Source organism: Spinacia oleracea, chromosome 2, assembly GCF_020520425.1.
Source record: "Spinacia oleracea cultivar Varoflay chromosome 2, BTI_SOV_V1, whole genome shotgun sequence".
Lineage (NCBI taxonomy): Eukaryota > Viridiplantae > Streptophyta > Magnoliopsida > Caryophyllales > Amaranthaceae > Spinacia > Spinacia oleracea.
In genome coordinates this window covers 105,682,769-105,705,104 of record NC_079488.1, presented here as the reverse complement: position 1 = coordinate 105,705,104, position 22,336 = coordinate 105,682,769, and the positions used below count along the sequence as shown (strand labels likewise).

The 22,336-nt window shown below is 35.2% G+C and overlaps 3 protein-coding genes and 1 long non-coding RNA gene across 9 annotated transcripts; all 4 read right to left on the bottom strand.

The window, feature by feature from the left end:
- Positions 1-1,343: 1,343 nt before the first annotated feature.
- Positions 1,344-3,209, bottom strand: LOC130468076 (uncharacterized). Its single transcript, XM_056837661.1, has 2 exons — positions 2,641-3,209; positions 1,344-2,513 (listed from the first exon to the last, which is right to left on the bottom strand). Exon 2 carries the CDS (start codon positions 2,505-2,507, stop codon positions 1,434-1,436), a length of 1,074 nt encoding a protein of 357 aa, XP_056693639.1. The 5' UTR covers positions 2,508-2,513; positions 2,641-3,209; the 3' UTR covers positions 1,344-1,433.
- Positions 3,210-3,362: 153 nt separating this feature from the next.
- On the bottom strand, positions 3,363-7,707 carry LOC110785304 (uncharacterized). The gene is made up of 7 exons (XM_021989743.2): positions 6,959-7,707; positions 6,043-6,129; positions 5,868-5,912; positions 5,651-5,746; positions 5,374-5,475; positions 3,752-3,906; positions 3,363-3,664 (listed from the first exon to the last, which is right to left on the bottom strand). Exons 1-7 carry the CDS (start codon positions 7,562-7,564, stop codon positions 3,583-3,585), a joined length of 1,173 nt encoding a protein of 390 aa, XP_021845435.1. The 5' UTR covers positions 7,565-7,707; the 3' UTR covers positions 3,363-3,582.
- Positions 7,708-10,848: 3,141 nt separating this feature from the next.
- On the bottom strand, positions 10,849-16,471 carry LOC110785296 (uncharacterized). Of its 6 annotated transcripts, none has more exons than XR_008928434.1 (6): positions 16,196-16,471; positions 15,929-16,001; positions 15,782-15,835; positions 14,630-14,775; positions 12,599-12,848; positions 10,849-12,456 (listed from the first exon to the last, which is right to left on the bottom strand). It is a non-coding gene; the product is annotated as an uncharacterized lncRNA (long non-coding RNA). The 6 variants fall into 6 exon arrangements; XR_008928436.1 differs by having other exon boundaries at positions 15,963-16,001; positions 16,196-16,470; XR_008928433.1 differs by lacking the exon at positions 15,929-16,001 and having other exon boundaries at positions 10,849-11,278; positions 12,234-12,456; positions 16,196-16,469.
- A 1,281-nt stretch (positions 16,472-17,752) lies between these two features.
- LOC110785288 (50S ribosomal protein L23, chloroplastic-like) lies at positions 17,753-21,888 on the bottom strand. The gene is made up of 3 exons (NM_001426361.1): positions 21,670-21,888; positions 18,504-18,831; positions 17,753-18,357 (listed from the first exon to the last, which is right to left on the bottom strand). Exons 1-3 carry the CDS (start codon positions 21,839-21,841, stop codon positions 18,261-18,263), a joined length of 597 nt encoding a protein of 198 aa, NP_001413290.1. The 5' UTR covers positions 21,842-21,888; the 3' UTR covers positions 17,753-18,260.
- Positions 21,889-22,336: the final 448 nt, after the last annotated feature.

The window sequence follows — 22,336 nt, the reverse complement described above, 5'->3', positions numbered from 1 at the left end:
AATACCTGAAACTGAATTCTGTTTGTCGACTTACACTTTGTGTCTCTTTGCACTCGGGAAAAACAGTGCTCTTGTATATTTTAATTTGATGGTATGGACGTGTTCATTAAAAAAGGGTGTAGCCAAGATATAAAATGTTATAACATCCCTGATTTTAGTTTTGTTGACTAAGTATTGATTAGTTTAAGGGATAGCGTATTATATGACAAGTTGTTACAAAGAGTTTTTAATTTTTTATGAGTAATCTCTTGTCGAAAACTGTCAAAAATATCATTCATATCTAAAGCTTCTTTTAGTCGCAGGTCTCAATTGATCTGAATTGACTACATTAAATCTTTAACGAATTATAAAGAGCAAATGATATAAACGAATTAAAATCAGATGAGTATGTATTTTAATTCTACCATTAAAATTTAAAAGTCACCTAGACGAAATTAGGTGGGAAATTAATATTGGTTGGCCTTAGTTATGTGACATGTAGTTTCCAACGTGCAGAAATGGGATGATATAGCTGCAGCTGACATAGACAGGGATGAATGTGAGATTTGGAGAATTCAATGTGCCGTAAGCAAGAGGCAATAGTAAAATGATACTTCCTAGCTACTCCGTAATACATTAATACATGTATGCCCTTCATTATCGTTACCCTAGTGCGTTCAAAGGGCTCCCGCAACAAACGTCGTAAGAGAGGCCGGGTCAGACTGTCCGCAATGTTGCCCCTGCAATAACTTTACCTCTGCAATTGCAGAGAGGTTGTTTCCATTTACAATAACGAGACTGTCATCTTTTACGTCATGAAAAGAAAGCGAAGAGGTGTTGAGATTTATTTTGATTTAGTCTATTATATCCCAAAGCCAAAAGAGTAAACACAAAATCTTATTTACAAAGGGTGTACAATAAATATTGTACATCTAAGTAAAAGTTAACCCAAAATGCTTAAAAGTTAAGTTTATACAGGTAAAAGTTATTAATTTTTTAGTGATAAGTTTTTCATTTTAGTAAAACTTATTTCTTAAAATCACTAATAATGTATAAAAGTAATCATTAAACCTTTAATATGTTTTCTATCAACTATTTTTTACTAATAATAAAGTTAATCAAAACTAGGTTAAAGTTCCAAAAAAATAGGTAAAAGTTATCTTGGTGTACAATAAATTTATTGTACACCTTATGCGCGCAAGACCTTTTGAAGAATAAATAATTTGAATATTTGGCTGCATTAGAAACGGACAAGTAATTTCGAAAAAAAAATGAATAAAAGTTGCTTAGATAATATGAAAATGGAATGAGTAACGACGTAAAATTGTCTTTGGAGAACAATTCGTTCAAGAGAAAGATAAATATGCAAAGAAATATAATCAGTTTTTCATGGTAATCATTCATATAAAGTTAACAACTACGTACGTAGTACAACAAACCACCCCATATGGTAATTAATCATCCTCATGGTCAATCGCTATAAACATTGGTTTATTGTTGTTGTTAATAGTATTATGATCAATGTCATTATTAGTACTCTTTGGGACAATCCAACTTGACATGTCGAATTCATCCTCCTTTAAACTAAGAAAATCAGATACTTCCTTTAATTCAACTTCCATATGTTCCACTTTCGTCTTGCAACTGTAGTATTGACGTTTCAGCTCCTGCACGTCGTCCTCAGACGACTGCAGCAACATCTTCGTGTCATGCAGCTCATTGTTGGTTACACGGAGTTGTTCTTGTACCTTTTCTATCTCTTCTTCCACAACTTTACTGTCATTTTCACCATTAAACACCTGTTGCTCGAGCTCCATTACCTTTTTACTTGACATTTCTAGTTCACTTCTAGCTGAATCTAACTCGGTTTTCATACAAGAAATTTCATCTTGTATTCTCTGAATTTCTGTTACCATGTCTTCGTTTTCCTTCTTACAGGAAAAAATCTGAATCTCGAGCTGTTCTACCTTTTCATTTGAAGATGTCAGTTCAATCTTGCTAGACTGTAATTCAGATTCAAATTCTGTAATCTGAACCTGAACATTCTGATATCTGATTTCCACAGCTTCGGTTTCCTTCTTACAACTACAAATGTCTTGCTCAAGTTCACCCACCTTCTTCTTCGAAATCTCTAACTGATTTATCGCGAATTGCAACTCAGAAGTAGTTGATGAAAGTTGATCTTGTACCTTTCGCAGTTCCACTTCTATGTTCTGACTTCGATTGTTGTAAATGGAAAGTTGATCTCGGACCTCGTTGAACTCTTTCTTACACACTTCTAACTCAACCTTGTTAGATTTTAATTCAGACTCAGTAAAACAAAGTTGATCACATACCTTTTCCAGTTTCATCTCCATTTCTTGCTGAACTTTTTCACAACTCGAAAGCTGTTGTTTGAGTTCTTCTGCTTCCCTCTTCGAAGCATCCAAGTTAGAGTTTGTAAACGATGCCTCAATCTTAACAGAAGCAATCTGTCTCTCAAGCTCTGTAATTCTTGTGTCAATGGCAGTAGACAGTTCTGCACCCATGTTAAGCTGTTGGAAAATATAAATTCGGCGAAAGAGATGAGATATAGAGGTACAGGAAGACTGAAATAAATCAATGAAGTATAATATGATGATCTTAAGCTAAAACCTGTTTTAATTAGGGAGTAACAGTTACCTTGATGATAATCTATTCCTGGCTTGTGCATGTATTAATTCATTTTTGTTCCTCATACAGAATATTCTTGGCATAAGCATGTAGGGTCAGTAAAGAATAAGTCTGTAGCTTCGGATATTAAAATTTGCAGCAAGTAATGAAGAGAATAAACTTAGCTTCAAGCAGGAAATTAGCAAAACATACATCATCCATCCCGAATAAGGATGTATTCTCTTCACCTGATCTAGTCTGAATGTTTTCTAGTTTCTGTTTTAATCTATATGTTTTCTATAAGTGTTATTTGTTTTTTCTTATCTGATCTAATAAGAAGTAATAAAAATAAGGTGAAAAGAAAATAACCTAAGCTGACACATATATCAAATTATCAACCCTTAATATATAGAGAGATAAGAAAAACTCACAAAATCTGTTTTTTTTTACAGTAGTTGTGTACTTGTAATGCTTACAGAGTTACACTTACAGGTATGTAATTAACCCACGATTACTGTAAAAACAGGTTTAATGAGTTCGTGTTATCTTGTTAATAACTATTATAATGTGTAATGAATTGATACATACTGCACTTATTACTAAAATGATACACAACTATATTTGAGCTATAAAATGTCCGCCTTATCTTCCCTCAACCTGAATAAAAATGAATCCATCATCATCTATTCCTTTGCTTTCTCTTCAAATCCTCTTCATCCAAACACATTGCTCAAAGTCACGGGCAATAAATATCAACAAACCAATAAAACTAATGGAATTTGGGAAACCAATTACCTGGTTACCAGATAATCTGGAAAACAAGAACAAATACTACTCAATTGTACAGATCAGCATGATACAGGTTGCTTAATTGCAAAATTTTCTCAGTAATCTCGGAGCATAAAGCGGTTGTTAGGAACCAACAACACCCCAACACCAAAAAAATTACAAAATCGGGAATGAGAAACAAATCTATAACAGCATCTCAGCGATCTGAACAGCGTTAAGTGCTGCGCCCTTGCGTATTTGATCACCACAAACAAAAATTTCCAACCTGCAAACATTACCACTTTTAGTATGTTACGAAATTAAAAACGGTCAATAGAAAGTCCCAAGGGTAATATAACAAGCGAGCTCATACCCGCTATCTCCATCTTGAGAGACATCACGCCTTATCCTGCCAACAGCAACATCATCCTTGTTGGAAACTTCTAAAGGGGTTGGAAATTGATTTGATGGACGATCATCTATTACCACCACACCGGGAGCATTCTCTAAAATCTCTCTTGCTGTGTCCTGGAAAATAATTCAGAGTTGGAATAGATGTTTTCAGAGGTCATAAATCAAGTGCATACGATAAAATAAAAATAAAGATTCACGTCAGAATTCTAGCTTACAAAAGGTGCTCATCTGAATTCAACATTATCACGTCTCAATACGATTGTGTGTATAATATGATCCACAAAATGAATGATCACCAGCTAATCTTAGAGGAAGTAGATAATATGTGCTATACACAAGGTTAATGAACATCAGCTTGGTAAGAGAATGACAGGCAGTAACCAGTAACCAGAAACCTAGGGCATTTTCTAGCCAGAGAATGATGAGCATGCCCCCTAAGCTGAAAGCCCAACCAATACAACTGGAACATGGTGCTAGTATGGTGCAGATTGCTCTCGTATTAGTGGGTTTGTTTTGGTATATGTTCGTTCATCTAGCTTCTGCGTGATAGGGTAAATTGGCATACCTTCTCTCTATGGCTCTTCCAGAGCAACGCCACATTGATAAACATTGCAAACTCATCGACCTTAAGACACATAATCTAGAAGGTTTCCAGAATGGAAGTCTGGTATAGATGTAATGCCAACTGACTGGCAATTACCTACATCAGTAATCATTTGTTGAAAAACTTCTGAAGAGATCCTCCTTCGGCTCCTTTTAGCTACATTGGTGGGTAATTTAAACTCCCTAACCTGAAACATATTCCTTCACAATGTATGTTCGTCCCTTTAGTGGCTCATGTCAGTAGTCAATGATTTAAGTAGTACTTGTTTAACTTCATATCATCCTCGCTCCAGCATTAGTTCTTTGCCAACAGCCTTCATCACAACGCCATTCCAATAATACACATGCAAACATGCCACAGACTTCTAACAACTACATGTTTTTTTTAACTCGTGATCTATAAATCATTCGTAGTAGTAATGAAGGCCACACACACACACACAAAAAAATCTCCTAGACAGGGATAAAGTGTTATCATCTCTTCTTCTCTATCAATGTACCAAGAATGAAAAAATTCAACCACATAGGTAGAGTAATAACTTTAGCATACGATCCTCAGGAGTCGGGATCATGAAAAATGGGTGAACAAAAATTCCAGCCTAGATCACTAGTTCCAACCACCCGAATGGCCGAATAGCATACCAGAGTAATCAAACTGGTGATATGCAAAGGCAGGTAATTACCAACTATGCACCAGCTAGCCACAAAACCTTTTACTTCTGGAGCCACAGCCCTCAGAATCCTGAGTCTGGTGAAGAATAATGAATCAAGGTAGGGCCTATTTGTACATAAAATCTAGTAGTCATGACTAGATTTCCTTGCAAAGTTGTTACGTCAGCAAATCAGCTCTGAAGTCTGAACATGCACATTATATTTACTACAATCTCAAGGAGACTAGCAACAAGGAAATGTATGTTATTGAACCAGAAAAGATGGGGCCAGCGACAATCAGAACATAAAAAGAAATGAAGTATGTACCTCATCAAGGGGAGTCTCAAATTGAAGGTTTACACTCTCAGCATGTGCACGCATTACAGGGACCCTTATACATGTAGCAGTAACTCTGACAGTAATATCATTCTACAGAAGACAAAGAGCAAAGTTATAAAAAAGACTTCTTGGCATAACTACATGAAAACACCCCAGTACACTAATAAAGAGCAATAAACCAAAGCTACAATAACAAATCCCACACTAGGTTAAGATAAATAAGAAAAAGCAATAGAAACAATACCGTGATGCTTCAAACGCTTACCCAAATTTTCCTGGTTTCCTTTACTAATTTCATCTCCTCTTCATTGTACCCATTGGAAAGAATCGGTGCGTTGTGGGAGAACAAATTAAAAGCATACTACATAAAAGAGAATGACAAGAACCTTAGTAAATGGTGAAAAGGGAAGGGGTGAGAAAGGTGGGGGGGGGGGGGGGGGGGGGGGGGTATAATTATTAAAGGTACATAGTCAAAAACATACCTGCTGACTAAAAATGTTGCAAGTTGGAGGCTTGCCTTCCAAAACCTTCACAAAGAACAATGCAAATATTGGATTAATAAATGGGTCAAAAGCACATTGCTTGCATTTCTAATAGAAATTCTACAGATAGAAAATAACTACAATAAGAAACTTCAAAACATGAATTACGATAAACCTCACGAGTTTGCAGCTCAAGCTCTTCCATTGCAGCAGCACCAGCACCACTAGCTGCCTGATATGTACTTACAACCATGCGCGTAACCTGCAAAATTCACAGCTCAGATTGAGGGATAAGATTTCATAAAAAAAAAGCAGAGAAGAAAAATGCAAATGAGAAGTGCATTACAAGAAAATTAACTAGACATGTAGTTACACAGATGTCCAGGAAGTCAAGATCTAAAGGCTCAATTTAGTTGAAAACTACACGAAGTTGCAACCTGTCAAACTAATAGCTACATTATTCAAGCTAAACTGCTAAATACAGATAAAAGATACAGAAACACAGTCAGTACTAGCGCTTTGAGTATTTCACTACACTTTTCCGAGTATCATATCTTTCCCAATCTTGCAAAAAAAAGTTTGCATTCTGATTAGCATGCCACATTGCCACTAACTTTGGCCACCTAACCCCTCCCCCAAATCAACATTGCAGAACCTTTTCCATTGCAATTGCAATTAATATAACATTGCTTAGATCATTGAAGTTGCGAACCTGATAATGGTAACAGACTAACAGCTCTGCTCTAATTCTTATGTTAACCAATAAAGTACCATTAAAACAGAGATATAGAACACTAACACGACAGTTTAATCAAGCAATCGTTATATCCTAATTTCACCCGAGTTCACAATCAAACTGCTCAAAAGTATTACTTCCTAATTCCAACTTCAAAAAAATAAAAATAGCTTATTTAAGAAAAGTTCCCGATTTGCACATTTGCACATTATACTAGTAATAGTAAGTCAAACTAAAACCAACCGAATGCAACATTTAGCTAGAACTGCAAACGCATTTAATAAGAACATTAACAAAAACTCAAAATTTCCAGGAAAAAAAAATAAAGGACAAAAAAGTGAGAAAATTCCCAAACCTTAGCACGGCGATGAAGAGGAGTAGCAGCCATCAAGCAAATAATAGTAGAACAATTAGGGTTAGCAATCAAAGCGCCCTTTCCATTACCAAGCTTAATATGAGCCATAGCATCAGGATTAACCTCAGGAATAACAAGGGGGACATCATCCACCATTCGAAATGCCGAGCTATTATCGACGACAATGGTGCCCTTTTCAACAGCCAATGGGCCAAATTGCTTGCTAATTGAACCGCCAGCGCTGAATAAGGCAATGTCAACGTCATCAAAGCTGTCGGCGGTGAGTTCTTCAACGACGTAATTCCGGCCTTCGAAGGTCATCTCCTTGCCGGCGGAGCGTTTGCTGGCTAGGAGCTTGATGGAGCGGTAAGGAAAGTCGCGGTCGGAGAGGACGGAGAGGAACTCTTGGCCGACGGCGCCGGTGACTCCGACGACGGCGAGGGAGGGACCATCGTCGCGGAGGGACATACGGATGGAGGAGGGGGGAGAGCGGTGGAGAGGAAGAAGGGTGGGGGAAGTGCGGAGGAGGGAAACGCCGCCGGTGAGGAAGGGGGAGTGGGGTTTGGTGGTGGTGGTGGCGGCGGTGAAGTTCATGGCGGCGTTCATTTTGAGAGAGAAATAGAACGGCGGCGGGAGGTGGCGGGGAGAGAGTGGGGAAGTTGTTAGGGCTTTTGAAAAGGAGAAATCAAAGATAAATGGGACTCGATTTTTAATTTAGAATTTCGGACCATTTCATGAGCTTACGGCTGCTCGTGGTTAAAATATTCACCCAAAACACTCCATAACAAACAAGGCAAGTTTATTTTTAAACTCAATTTAAGGTTAATCGCCTTATAAATAGTTTAGTGGAGTTAATTGAACTAATTGTAAGTTTACATGAAATCCTTTTTCATAAAAAGCCGAGATCATTATGACGTAAGCTAACAAAAATCGATCATTACATTTATGAGAGAAAAAGATAAGAAGAAATTGTTATCGACATCTGTTTTCAACAATTCTGCAAGGTAATTTGTAAAATTTTAATTTTAGATTACTTTTTGTCGTCAAAAATTAGGGTTAGTTGAAATCCCTTTTCGCGTAATACGGTTGATAATGTGTAATGATTTTGTTGACTTGAATGCGGAATCTGCTTGAATTATAATTTTGATTTGATCTACAGCTGTGTTCAACAATTGTGCAAGGTCATTTGTAAAATTCTAATTGTACAATTGTGCATTACTTTTTTTTTCGTAAACAATTAGGGTTTACGATGGTTTGAGCAATTATTAATAAACTAATTAAACAATTTAAGGATTTCTTGCGTTTATAAAAGGATTTAGTTGAAATGTAATACGGTTGATAATTTGTCCTGATTTTGTTGACTTGAATGCTGAATATGCTTGAATTATAATTTCGATTTTCTTTAACGTATGAATTCAGAGTATACTGATTACTATTCTATTTTGCAATTGCAGTGATATGGACGATATTCAATTATCTTGACACTGATTTTCTTGACCACAATGATGAGAATGATGATGATGAGAATGATGCTGAGAATGATGATTCAAGGTTAGTGATTATGAATCTTCGTAAAAATGTTATTATAATTCTGATAAACATTGATGATTCCGTGTTAAGTCACTTTTGCTGCTGTTCTTAGTGTCGTTTTGATGATTTCGTGTTAAACAGTGATTATATTCTATATTGCAATTAAACAGTGATTATATTCTATATTTCAATTAATGATTCCAATACAGCAGCACATGAAAGGATAAAATTATAGTCATACCAAATACTTATATGAATGAAATATGAGTAATAGTTTAACATAGTTGATTGAACTAATTTACTAATTGTAAGATAATACAATCAAAGTAAGAATTTATAGAACTAGTTGTTGGATCGTGATCCCCCAAGATATACAAATTGGGTTTATAGAAATGCTACGTAAAAGACGGGCTTTTACAAAATTATGGTAAATGATAGGAAAACAAAGTTAAAGTAAATATGTATGTAATTGATAATACAGAATCATATATACATTTACGACAGAAGATTCAATGATATTTTAGCATTCCACATGCAACACTGAACTCTCCACAATAGTTATTGTAAAATACATTAATTACGATATAAGTGTCAATGATATTTTAGCATTCCACATGCAACATTGAACTCTCCACAATAGTTATTGTAAAATACATTTACGATATAAGTGTCAATGATATTTTAGCATTCCACGTGCAACATTGAACTCTCCACAATAGTTATTGTAAAATACATTTACGATATAAGTGTCAATGATATTTTAGCATTCCACGTGCAATATTAAACTCTCCACAATAGTTATTGTAAAATACATTTACGATATAAGTGTCAATGATATTGTAGCATTCCACATGCAACATTGAACTCTTCACAATAGTTGTTGTAAAATACATTTACGATATAAGTGTCAATGATATTGTAGCAATCCACATGCAACATTGAACTCTCCACAATAGTTGTTGTAAAATACATTTACGATATAAGTGTCAATGATATTTTAGCATTCCACATGCAACATTGAACTCTCCACAATCGTTATTGTAAAATTTTCTTAGTACACTGTATTAATAAATTATTCAATAAGAAAAGTCATAAATTTTATAACTGGTCATTAGAAAACTAACAAAAGCCTGTAATTATAAGTTCGCGTCTTCAACTATGGTATACCGACAATTAAACGCGTACTATTTCTTGAAAGTAAGTGGAAATACTATGGGAAAAACACGAGCATTCATAAATGTATGTAAATGCTCATATAGAATTTACGATTATCAAAAAGTAATTAACTATGTTTTTTGTGAGGGAGTATATCGCAAATCACAATAAAGCCACTTGAAAGAGTATGTAGCTCTTGACTTTATGTGCTGAAATTCTCTATATCTTTCTACAACGTCCCCACCTCATAAACTATAAATTCAGCATCTAAATATTTAGATTAATTGAACTGTTTGCGAAAGGCACATGGGCATTTTTGCTAGAAAAATACAAAAGCCATAATATTACTCAAACAATGTTTTAGAGACACAATTTTCATGCCAAAAAAAGATGGTACAATTTAGCAAAACGAAAAGGGAGGAGTGTAACTGCTGCAAAGGGATGCTAGTAATTCATGTAATTAAATAGACATTGATTTGAGTACTCCAACATGAAGGCATCTATCTATACCAAGTATTTAAAAATGAACACCATAGATTATTATAAGCCATGTGACATCTCATTATTAGAAACCATGTGACATCTCTCCTTTCATCCATCATTTTATTTTGTTTTTTTTCAATTTTTCTTTATTGTTTCTATGATTTACAATTTTTAATGCCTCTTCCACTCTATTTTCCTTATTCAACATCCAGTTATTAATAGTCTAATATATTCATTAGTCTCTTCCACTCCACCCCTTTAACATCCAATATTTATTCAACATATAATTTTTATATTTTTCCAACCTTCAAATTACACCTTTAGTTAATTCATATATTACCAAAAATCCAAAGTACTCACTAATTAAAACTTCAAAAGACATCTGAACAACCACTGTACAACCGCCCTTTATATGAACGGGCTCAAAAGCAAGTTGCTATTGGTAAACTTTTCCAATACTCTAATTTTCACTTTTAGCCAATACCCGACAACTGCATTTATCAAATAGATTAGAACTAAGTTTATCAGATAGATCACCACATTTTTTACAAGTTCACCGATTAGAGAGTATGATACTCAGTAACAAAGTCAGACCGAAAAAGAGAACTGTCTTTATCAACATTATTCTACTAAAATGACAAAAATCATTTAAGAGTGGCAGAATATGCTTTACATGCTAATCTTTGTGACTTAAGCAAGTCTACTTATATAAAATATGATGATTTTAGTAATTGATAAGTGCTATAATATTGACTATAACTAAAATTTAGTACACAACCTCGCCGCCCGCACCCAATCTCCCTTCTCTCCATAAAATATATGTTTGGACTTTGTTTCTACATTTGGCCTTTACAATATTGCTGAAAGATAAAATAATAACTTCGATAACAAATGTGATCCTCATTGGCTCGTTGAATATACCAGTATGTACCTAATCGAACAAACCAACAAAATCACTCCGTATTAAATTAACCTAATTTACACAATTCAAACTAATTACCAACATTTTCCTAATTACCAACCATTTCTTACACAAAATTAAATTAAATTCAAGAAACGAAAAATAAATTAAAAGAGAGAGAAATTATGTTGCAAAGAACCAAGTCAAGAAGCTCAGCACCAGCTTTTGAATCACATACATCTTGTTGTTGGCTGCCATCAAAAAATCAAATAAAAAATATAAAAAAGAATCGGAGAATGTCAGAGAAGAGAGATCGAAAATGGTGAAAACCACCAAGTTGAAGAAAATTGCAGATGGAGAGATCGATTATCGATTCATGAATTTTCACAGACCCTAATCCAATCCTTCAATTCCGAACCCTCGATTAAACCCAACAAATTCAAACACCCAATTAAACTAAAAAGCAACGAAATGGGGAAATTATTTCCACAATCATGTCTACCATTTTGAGAAATAACAGAGTTAGAAAATAAACGAGAGATACTCAACTTTGAGATTTTCATCGTGAACCCTAGCAGCAGCACTATTGGAAGGCCTTGCTAATCACATAAGAGTAATGAGAGAGAAGAGAAGAACCAATTTCGAAGAGAAGAGAATAACCAATTTGGAACCAACGAGAGAGAAGATCGAAGAAACGAAACTCAATAATTTCGAAGAAGAGTAATGTCAGAGAAGAGAAGAGAAGAGAAGAGAAGAGGAGGAGAAGCAGAGTGGCTGCCATGAAAGAGAAGAAAAGAGGAGGAGTTATCAAAGAAACCAGCAGAATCGAACAAAGAAAATGAATTTTTGTACTTCAAGAGCCTTGTTTTACTAATGTTTCTTTCCAATATCAACCAAACAAGTGAGGCTTCAATTCCTATCTAATGACCTGACTAACATATGTTATATAACCTACTCAGTCGAATGAAGTTAACTGGTTCAATTCATGTATAGTTCACATAGGTTGCAGATCAAATATCTTGCAGCTTAACACAATAACACCTAAAATGCAGAGATCTCAGTACAAATTTCCACTGATGTATGCAGGAAAACAAACACAGACTCTGGGGTTAGTGCTGCCGGTGCACAAACTAACAAGAGCCCTCAATTTTCAGTGCAATGCGTTAAAAAGACAAATGACCCGAAACTGCCTAGAAAGAGACTTACCATCAGTTTTCCCTCTGAAGTTTTCTCCTCGATCGAGTGACCCGCCTCCACCACCAGCCATGAAGAGATGCATCCATTCCTCCGGATAAACATGCACAACTAAACTGAGTGTCTCGCCTTATTCAAGCCCCAAGAAAAAGGAAGAGAGAATCCCTGATTGTTTTCATCCTAACCACCAATTCCTCGTTTTGAAGGCAACATATGATATGATCTGACAAGCTACCTATCATTCAAACAAATGAACCTCAATCACCAAATCGCTTATTGTCCAAGTCTCTAGAAGAAGAAAAAAAATTATAATCCTAAAATAGTTTTAAGAGTTGATTATCCTGCAACAGAAGCACCAAAGGGATATTTAATATTACCTTTAAACAAACCAACAACTTAAAAAAGACACCTTCCCTTCATTGCGGAACGATCTCACAATCATCTTTCACCAACACCCTAGTCTGAAACAGTAACTTGTTATCTTTAATCTGATTTTCATCTACTCTTCATGCCTGACATTGGGCATTTTTAAGTGTCACCCCTTTCAGTACAGTGATCTCCCTGATCTTTATCACATTGGCTATACAAACACATACTCCGCGATAGCTAAAAATCCAAAAAGTCATCCTGAAAACAGTGGATTGGTGGTCTTAAAATCCAATTGGCATTGAAGTTCATGTATAATAGTAAGATGAAGGCATGAAGTGCAAAAAACCCAGTGTACGGACAATCAAAGCCAAGGACAAATCTACAAGCAGCAGGGTCCATAAGAAAAATATTTCCATCAAAGAAGTACTTGGAGAAACAGTCATGGGTTCCATGAGGGGAGAAGTTCCATAAGTAAGCCTACAGATTACAGAATGAGAGTTTAATCACACAATGTAGCCACTAATATGTTCAATCTTATTATCCAACAAATTAGCTACATTGCCTGACAAAGTTAATTTAAGACAACATCTTTCAACAAACTTTAAAGCTTTTTATTTCATGTATTTATCTGAAAGTGGCAGATAAAAAGATGCCACTTACATTCCTGAGATTAGAATATCAGAACCATAATATCCATCATCATTTAAACTCATAACTAAAATATTAAACAATGGCTAATTTGATGTAGAACAATGATTTGAGGGAAAGCTAATGAATTTGTGTGTATTTTGGCGTGAAAGGGCCCACATAGATATCCACAAAGTGAGAGTGTGAGACCCCACTTGCATTATGGCTTTCTCCATTAACTTCTGTAACCTTACATTTTTTTATCTCTTATCAACTTTTATTACCACTTATTAGCACAATACCACCTCTTCAGGTGTCGACGAGTAGTTATGAAAATTAGTAAAAAAATATATTAGCAACTTATGAACTTATGAGGCATTTACCCTGGACAATTACAATACCACCTCTTCGGTTTGAGGTTGGAGGTACAGAAAGCAGCTGAGCAGAATAATACAATAGCAGAGTTAGAGAGATGAAAGTTACCAAATATGCAATTGCATCTTCCACATTAAGTTAGCAGCTCAGTAGAATAATACAGTAGAAGAAAGCTGCTCAAGTAAACTTTCTAGGAAGATTCTATAATATAACCTATATGAAAATCCTCCACCTCACCATGCCTAAACCAAACACCAGAATAGCAGAATGCTAAGCATGTGTTGATCACCAACTGTGTTCAGTAATTGTGTACATGTGCACGTGAACTCATTTCACAAATATGATGTTCATTAAATCAGTTTCACATCAAAGGTAATTGCAGCATTTGGATATACCCTTTTACCTTGTTAGACAGGGATATCAAATGTGAGACTAACTGAATTGCTAGACAGGGATATCAAAGGTATAAGGGTAATTGCAGCATTTGGATATACCCAAATATAATATCCCAGTTTTGTCAAGAATTGGCTGGAATCGAGCACAATTTTTAGTTCTGAAATTTAAAACAAAAGTTGATTTCAGGAAACAACAAAAATCAGTAATTGTGCAGCAGCCAAACTCACCGTTCTCACCAACCAGCCTGGATTTTGCACAGTTAATTTGATCAAGCTTAGAGTGTGCAAAATTCAATTGTAGAAAGCATCATAAGCTAAATAAGGCTCTTAAAAAAAGAACATAGGTAAGGCATAATTAGAGATCTTTGAGCAATGTTAGGTGATACAACGGAGAAGCTAGCAATCCCATCTAACCGATGTGTAGCATGTGTTATGCGTCAAACAATGAGCAAAATAGTGAGAAGTAACATAGGTAAGGCGTGATTAGAGATCTTTGAGCAATGTGAGGTGATACAAGGGAGAAGCTAACAATCCCATCTAACCGATGTGTAGCATGTGTTATGCATCAAACAATGAGCAAAATAATGAGAAGTATAATACAAGCAGTAAATTCACCAGCTCAGAAAGATGTAAAGAAATAACCTTGCACCAAGCCCTTCAATTTCAAATGTAAAAAGACTTAGTTGACAGCTAACTCGGTCTTGATTTTGCATGACCCAATTCACCATCTGAGTAATGCCAATTCCACGACCCAATATTTCCAAATTGCAGTGCTAGCTCCAAGAAATCTGCACAAAGTTTACAGTCTAGATAAGCTGAAGTTTACAAATGAAGTTCCTTTGCATCCGACAAAAGCTATATTACTAAGGATAAATAAACATGGTAATTTATACTAACTAAAATTAAAGCGGAGGAAGTATCTCAGTTTCAATTTACCGCCTCTCATTTGGAAGCACAAGTAAAATGGATCATGTGGACAATTTACCCATAAACTTGGGGCTGTAATACATAGTTTACCATACTGTTGGTTGTCCTCAATTCTGCTGCTAGAATATATCAATCACTTCCTAGGGACATTAGTACTAATATAATCTTATAGTTTTTTACCAATTGTTTTTTTTGGTCAAAAACTACAAATAAGCTGGATCTCTACGTAGACGAGCACGAAAGCTACTACACTCTTAAGGCCTACAAATAAGTTTAGCAGCATGCACCTTAAAGGCGAACGACAAAATAATTAAACGAATCTTTAACACCGAACAATAAACGGACCACCCAAAATACCCATAACATAGCACAAAGGACCAAGTAACTGAGACTGGAGATCACAGTCCTAAAGGCACTGTAAAACTTTAGAAGTGCTATATGGCTATTTGGAGAGCTAAATACCACTATATGGCAGGCCCGGAGGAGGTGGGAGGAGAACGACAGGCATGCTAGAAGTTGCAACTTGAAATCTACCAGATATTCCAGTTTTCTTTTCCTAACTTTTCAAACAGACATAAGAAATTGCAAACAGCTACAACTCGAAATTAGCCAAGTATCAGAACAACTTTAAGCTAAAACTTCCATCAGAAAACAACTCAACAAACATTTAGTACAACATAAATCTTAGATTAATAACTTAAATAATTGTAGTAGAAAGAAGCTCAAAATATTAATAGATAATTCAAACAAACAAAAAAAATCAAAATTCATAAACCCTAAAAATTCATTGACAAACCCAAAAATCAAATCTCAAAAAACTAAATATGGGTATGGATATTAATGTAAGAACAATCTAAACCCAAGTACCTTATGGGCCACAAACGCATTGAAACGTGTGACAATCCGAGAATGGAGCTTTTCCTGAGATGAACAACAGACTTGCTTCATAAAGTGAGCAAAGGAGATTGAGTAATTCTGACTGAAGAGGTTCAACAAAAGAGCCGCAAACACTACCAAATCAAATTTTGCAGACATAAATTCACTTAACCTCTTCCCTGTAAAACCCCCAAAACACAGACTTGGTGCCCTTCATCAAGCCAAAATCCGACACAATCAAGAACAATAACAAACACAATCAAGAAAATAAATCGGGAAGCTGGAAAAAAAGGACTAAAATCAGAAATTAAAACAACGGTGTTTGGCAACAGTGAACACATAATAAATCAAAACAGAGAAAACCACATTCAAAGGCGTAGACAACGAATCGAAGAGGCGACTCACCGAGCAGATGGAGACGGCCGAATCCAAAGAACAGGATCCCATATTTCAATCAGACTCCCTATAATACTTTAGATGCTTCTATGCAAAAAACAATTCCCGCAACTGGGTTTTGCTCTAGAAGCACATAAGGTATTATTGGAAGACCTTGGAATGACGATGAAGAACGGAAGATGAAGTAGGGCAAGGGTTAAGAAACCAGAAAAAGGAAGAAGAAGCAGCACCATAGGAAAGATGAGGAGCTGAATGAGGAAAATGGGCGTAGAGAGTAGACACATTTAGGGCGTGGCAAAATCGGGTGAGATAATAGAGGAAGAGTAGAGACAACGTGGCAAGATCTGTAGAGGAGGGCAAACCACGTAAAATAAAGAAAAATAAAGGGTATTATGGTCATTTAACTGTTACATGAATAGTAATACATTTTCAAGTCTTTATGTGTGTTATGATTATAAATTAAGTGCACCTCTATAAATATGTGAACAAAAGTTGTCCAACCATCTTTTTCCCAAAGTAAAATTTATCGTGTTGACATAATTCTCCATGTTTCGCAATAAGGATTTTAACTGGATTTTTTTATCTCGAATGTGAAGAGAAAATACTGGATGATTTTTTGCTTACTCGTTGTCTTTACAGGGAATGTGCTCGTTGTCTTTACGAGAACTAAAGATAATTAATTGCTGATTGTTGGGAATTTAAAAAAAAAAAACTGAAATTCAAAATTAAAATTTCAAAACACATTTCAAATTTCAGTTTAAAATTTTTCATAAGAGATGAATCTTTTAAAATTAAGGTGGCATGTGGTGGTGTGCAAGATACTCTTTCACACCTTTTGTACTTCTATCATCTTCCGAAAATACATGGTATTTTATTTCCTCATTTTGGAGGGCAAATAGGAAATAAAATTGTTGATTGCATGATCAAAATTGCCGAACATTACAACCAATTTGTGATAAATACTTTTTTTGAGAAAATACACTAGTCAGTTTTAATCTCCACGTATTAATGAGGTAAAAAGTGGAAGTATGGAGTAAAAAAAAATCTCCAAAATCATTCAAATTTGCCACATTTATCGAGAACCTAACCAAATGGCTAATTACCCTTCTAAGTTTGGGCATACTTAAAAAGCTATAAATATTTTGCAAGTGGACCATGTATCTTTATTTGATTTTTGACAATGAAAGAAAACCAATAAAATTCCAGGTATTATCTTTCGGATGAAATACAACAACTCTACAACGACGAAAAGATAGAGAATAATGAAACTAACAGAGGACTAAGGTCAACATTCTACTCTCAAACGCCCCTTAAAAATAAAATAAAATAAAATAAAAAACTCTATGCTCGAACATTGATGAACATAAGACCTTGGATTAATAGATGTAGATCTCCTGAATAGATTAGGTCAAAATTTTCGAGTCCTTGCACTTTGAAAGAAGGATTCTTAAAGTTCTTATACCATTCCGTACATCGGCCAAAGCTCACAGCTTCAACATTCAGACATGCACCACTTTGTGAAAATCAAATAATAACTGCTGCACTACATACTATTAAGCCAAGCTATCTTGCAAAAAGTTCTATTAATATGCTTATTACAGGAGTGTGTGTTGTTCATGTAAAAACTTATAAGCTCGAAATTGAATTCATATGCAAAGAGTATAAACATAAACATTTCTTAAAAAACCGGCCTGAAAAAATACTGATAGGAAGCATAGTTTGCTTTCACTCTGACCACTTGCAATGAACTCTTTCCACTAAAACACATTGATCCCGCTTAAAGCCTTGAACCTTAACACTACAACAGCGAATGTAAAACAAAAACAAAAAAATACAGAGCGAAATACACCTACTTCTGGTGCTCGAGAAGGTAAAAAGGATGAGCAAACTTAAGTGCAATACTCACTGACGGAAGTTACACACTTTAGAGATACAGAGACTTGAAAGGCTAAGAGTGAAATACTTGATAATTGCAAATTACTAGTGATCCCATCTCCAAACAAGGCTCCAACTTAGCTTTCGTCGTCAACAAAGGAGAAAGAAGGCCACAACTATACATCTAAAAGTATTCAAGTTAGTTTCCACCTGGGAAAATTCCTATCTTCTTTGCCAGCTCTGAAGCATTGTACTCTTTATTCAACATAATATACGCTTTCTTTGTTCCATCAGGCCTGTAAAACAACATAAAATGTATAATTAATGAACTATGCTGAAAATTCTAGGTTTTGTCCAGAAAAGGCATTACAATGGTATGAAAGATGTAAAAGGGATTAATTTAACAGCAGGATAATGGAAAATAAAAGGTCTTATAGTTTACCTGATCAAAGTATTTACTTTTCGAACTTTCACACCAAAAAAGTTACTGATAGCCTCTCTAATCATCTTCTTATCAGCACGAACATCAACAGTGAAAAGCAGTGAGTTCTCATCAGCAATATTCTTTATGGCGGCCTCAGTTATGATGGGGGATTGAAGGATCTGATACACATCAAGTACTCTCCGAGGGTACTTCAGTTTTTTAGCCTTTTTTGATGTTTTGGGTTGAGAAGTAGCTGCTTCCTCTGTAGTCGGAGCAACTGCTTCGGTGGCCTGGGCAACCATCAGATCCCTACCAAAACTAGGCTTGTTCATCGGAGTAACTGCATCTGCAAGTAACTATTTTGTTAGATTAACTCACATTTATATACTGGATTCAGTAAATGGCCAAAATAAAAGTTGCCACTTTACACAACTGACATCCCTATAAACAGTACTTGAACAGACTGATTGACATTAGCACATTACCATTAAAGTACAGGAAACTTTAATCAATTAGACCAAACATTACCCAGTCACATCAATCGTTATGCTACTTATTTCATGTTTGGCAAAACTAGTTGTTTTAGCAGGATTAGTATCTACCTTAAAAGCTTTTGTCTCTTACTAATTTAAGAACAATATTCTCAATTTACAAGGGACTCGATATCAATCATGTAAGTTTCCACACAAAATAAAAATTAAGGAGGTTATTTTTCTTTTTAGAGGACAATTGGGTGTTTCAAAGTAGCTAGCTGCAAGGAGAAGAAATTTATGAATGGTGTGGCATACTTTGACTATATAGAAGCAAAGGATGCAGCATAACCATAAGCTGATAGATTTTCTGAATCCGTACTACCTTCCAAGGAATTGGTAGAACTGTAGATTTACGTCAAAATGCAGCACTGGTTTATTTCTAAACAGCCCAAGTGGTATGATGTCCTAGAATCATGGTGGGGCAGAATGCTTGTCAATTCATCTTTTGCGACTCCAACAACATTTGTAATACTCGTCACATTTGAACTCAGGAGAACATGCAATTGGGCTTGTTTGCGTAATACAAAATGCATTCGGCATTCCTATAGTCACGCTAAGTATATCTACGATTTTGCCACACAAAAAACTTGTCCTAATTCCTAAATTTCTTCAAAGCCCCAATACCACCAATCCTTCACACAATAAGAAGAGATAAGATAGAATATCATCGTGGAAGACAACAGGTATTGCCAATTACAGTACTGGCGAATGCAATGCATGAGCTGCATACATAGTGATGGACTGATGGCCAAGCAGAGCTGTTCATCACAGCTGGGTCTAGAATTTCTCAGCAGGGGATACAATTAGTTTCAATAGGACACTTTGCAAAAAAAACCCATCTCCCGGCACACATTCAAAGAAAATACATACATAAGAAGAGCCAACCTCATATTTCCCTTATCGAGTTATCTCTAATCCCTACCTACATATTCCCACACGGTCAACCATTTTTTTTAAAGCACTAATCCCCAACTCCAAAAACCAAGGTTTTTTTCAAATGTTTCGTTAATCTCTTATATTCATCATCCACTTTGGCTCTAAGATCCCTTTTTGGGTGACGGCGAGCAACAAAGGGCAATGATATATACAGTATTCGATTTAGTGCATCTGCACCCAAGAGCAGTATGTACCAGTTAATATTTGTTCATTATACTTGCGTAGTTGCATGTCCTTTAATCATACTTGCATGTTTTTTTTTATTTTTTATTGTATGTTATTTTTACTACGTATTCTTTTATTATGAATAGTATGTTATTTACTATGGACTATGGTTTATGAATGAAAATGAGATGTGTTATTTTACTTTAAACTATATTCTTTTGGGAACATGGTGCATAACATCATTTGCGACCTCAAAACATTAAACAATTAAGCTAGTCTCTACATGCAAACACAAGGCTACAAAGAGAGGAAATTTACAAATGTTTGTCATACTTTTGACTATTTAGAAACAAAGGGTGCAGCTTCACCATAGGCTGATAGATTTTCTGAATCGCAACTACCTTCCCATGATTTAGTATGATTTTCAATGCTGTAGGGGCTTTTTTTTTTTAAAGGCCAAAGCAGTAGGGACTTAGGTAAGAGTGCAGCATTGGTTTTTTGCTAAAAATGGTATAGTGTCCTAGAATCATGGTGTTGTAGAACAACATATCAGTTATTATGTTTGCCAATTGCCCAATTCATCTTTTGAGTCTCCAACAACATTTGTAAAAAACGTCTAACTTCACCTCCAAATTGCAAGCATACAATTTGTGTCTGTTTGATTGATACCAATGTATTCCGAATGTCATGCTAAGAATGTCTAGGATTCGTAAGAAGAAAACAGCATTTATTTTACTAATACTAAACCTCACTTGCAATATATTACCAAAAAAACATTGCAAAAGATAATCTTGTCCTAAATTTCTTCAAAGCCACCATTAACCAAGACGCCAATCCTTTACACAACAAGTAAAAAAAAGCTAGAAAATCATCATGACAGATTGGAAGACAACAACATTCTGCTTATCAATGTACTGGTGAATGTAATGCACGAGCCGGTCACATAACTTCGTTCAGACTAATCTGTTCATCACAGCTAGTTCTATAATTTCTCAGTAGGAGGACACAACTACTTTCTATAGGATACTTTATAGATAAATCATCTCCCAGCACACTTTCAACTAAAATTAATACATACTTCGTATATCAGAAGGGAAAACCTTCAGCCTCATATTTCTCTTATCACCATTCTCAATTCAAACAACCAATCATTTTTTCAAATGTATCGACAATCTACAGTTATACTCACTTCCCATTGTACATCAAGCCACTAAAGACAATGATGTAGACGGGATTTGATATTACGTCATAACTCTAATGTATCACCCCCTCAAAACTCTAACTACCTAAGCTAGTTACTAACATTTCTAAGTAAAGGGAACTTTTTCAATTTTCCTTCATACAGGCACATCTCAGATTCTAAACCCACATTAGTTTCCCACTTGGAGTATAAATGTAATCAATAATCCTAAAAGTATATGCATATTTGCAATTCAACATTATAATAAGCAATACGCAATAAGCAACAAGCAACAAGCAATACGGAGTATAAATCAATTACATAATAAATATAAAAAAACTAAACAAGTTCGAATTTGCAGGGCACATACCATGAAAATTGAAACTCTTCTGGGTATGAAGCTTTTTGGAGGAAATGCAGGAAATTTGAGCTTTTTTGTTGGGAATTTGGAAAGTGAAAGAAGTAGCAGATACATTAGATGAAGGGTTTGAGAAGGCGAAAGATGATGAGAGAGAATGCAGGTTTGGCGCGGTGGTCGCCATGGCTGGTAGAGAGAGGTGGAGAGTGAGGAGAGAGAAAAGGAGCGCAGATGAGAGAGTAGGAGTAGCGGATAAGCCTGAATTGGTGCGTCCCTTCCCCTTTGAAACACCCAACTATCCTAAAAAAGAAAAAAATGAAAACAAAAAAATAAAAATAATAAAAACATCCTTAATTTTTATTTTATTTTGGTGGAAAACTAATATCATCGAACTCCACTAAATCGATAATAATACAATATTGTTCAAAAATTAATGAGAGGTAGTTCAGACATACTCCCTCCGTATTTATTTGTGTTAAGAGATACATTTGGCCGGACACGTGTATTAAGAAAAAGAATTAAATGAAATAAAGTAATAAAACAAGTGGGGTTGAGTAGATATTTTAATAAGAAAAACAAGTGGGGACTATGTCATTTTAGGTAGTGGGAGTGGGGTTGGGGTGTAGATAGATTATTTAATTAGATGGTGGGGTTGATAAATTATTAAAAATGACAAGTG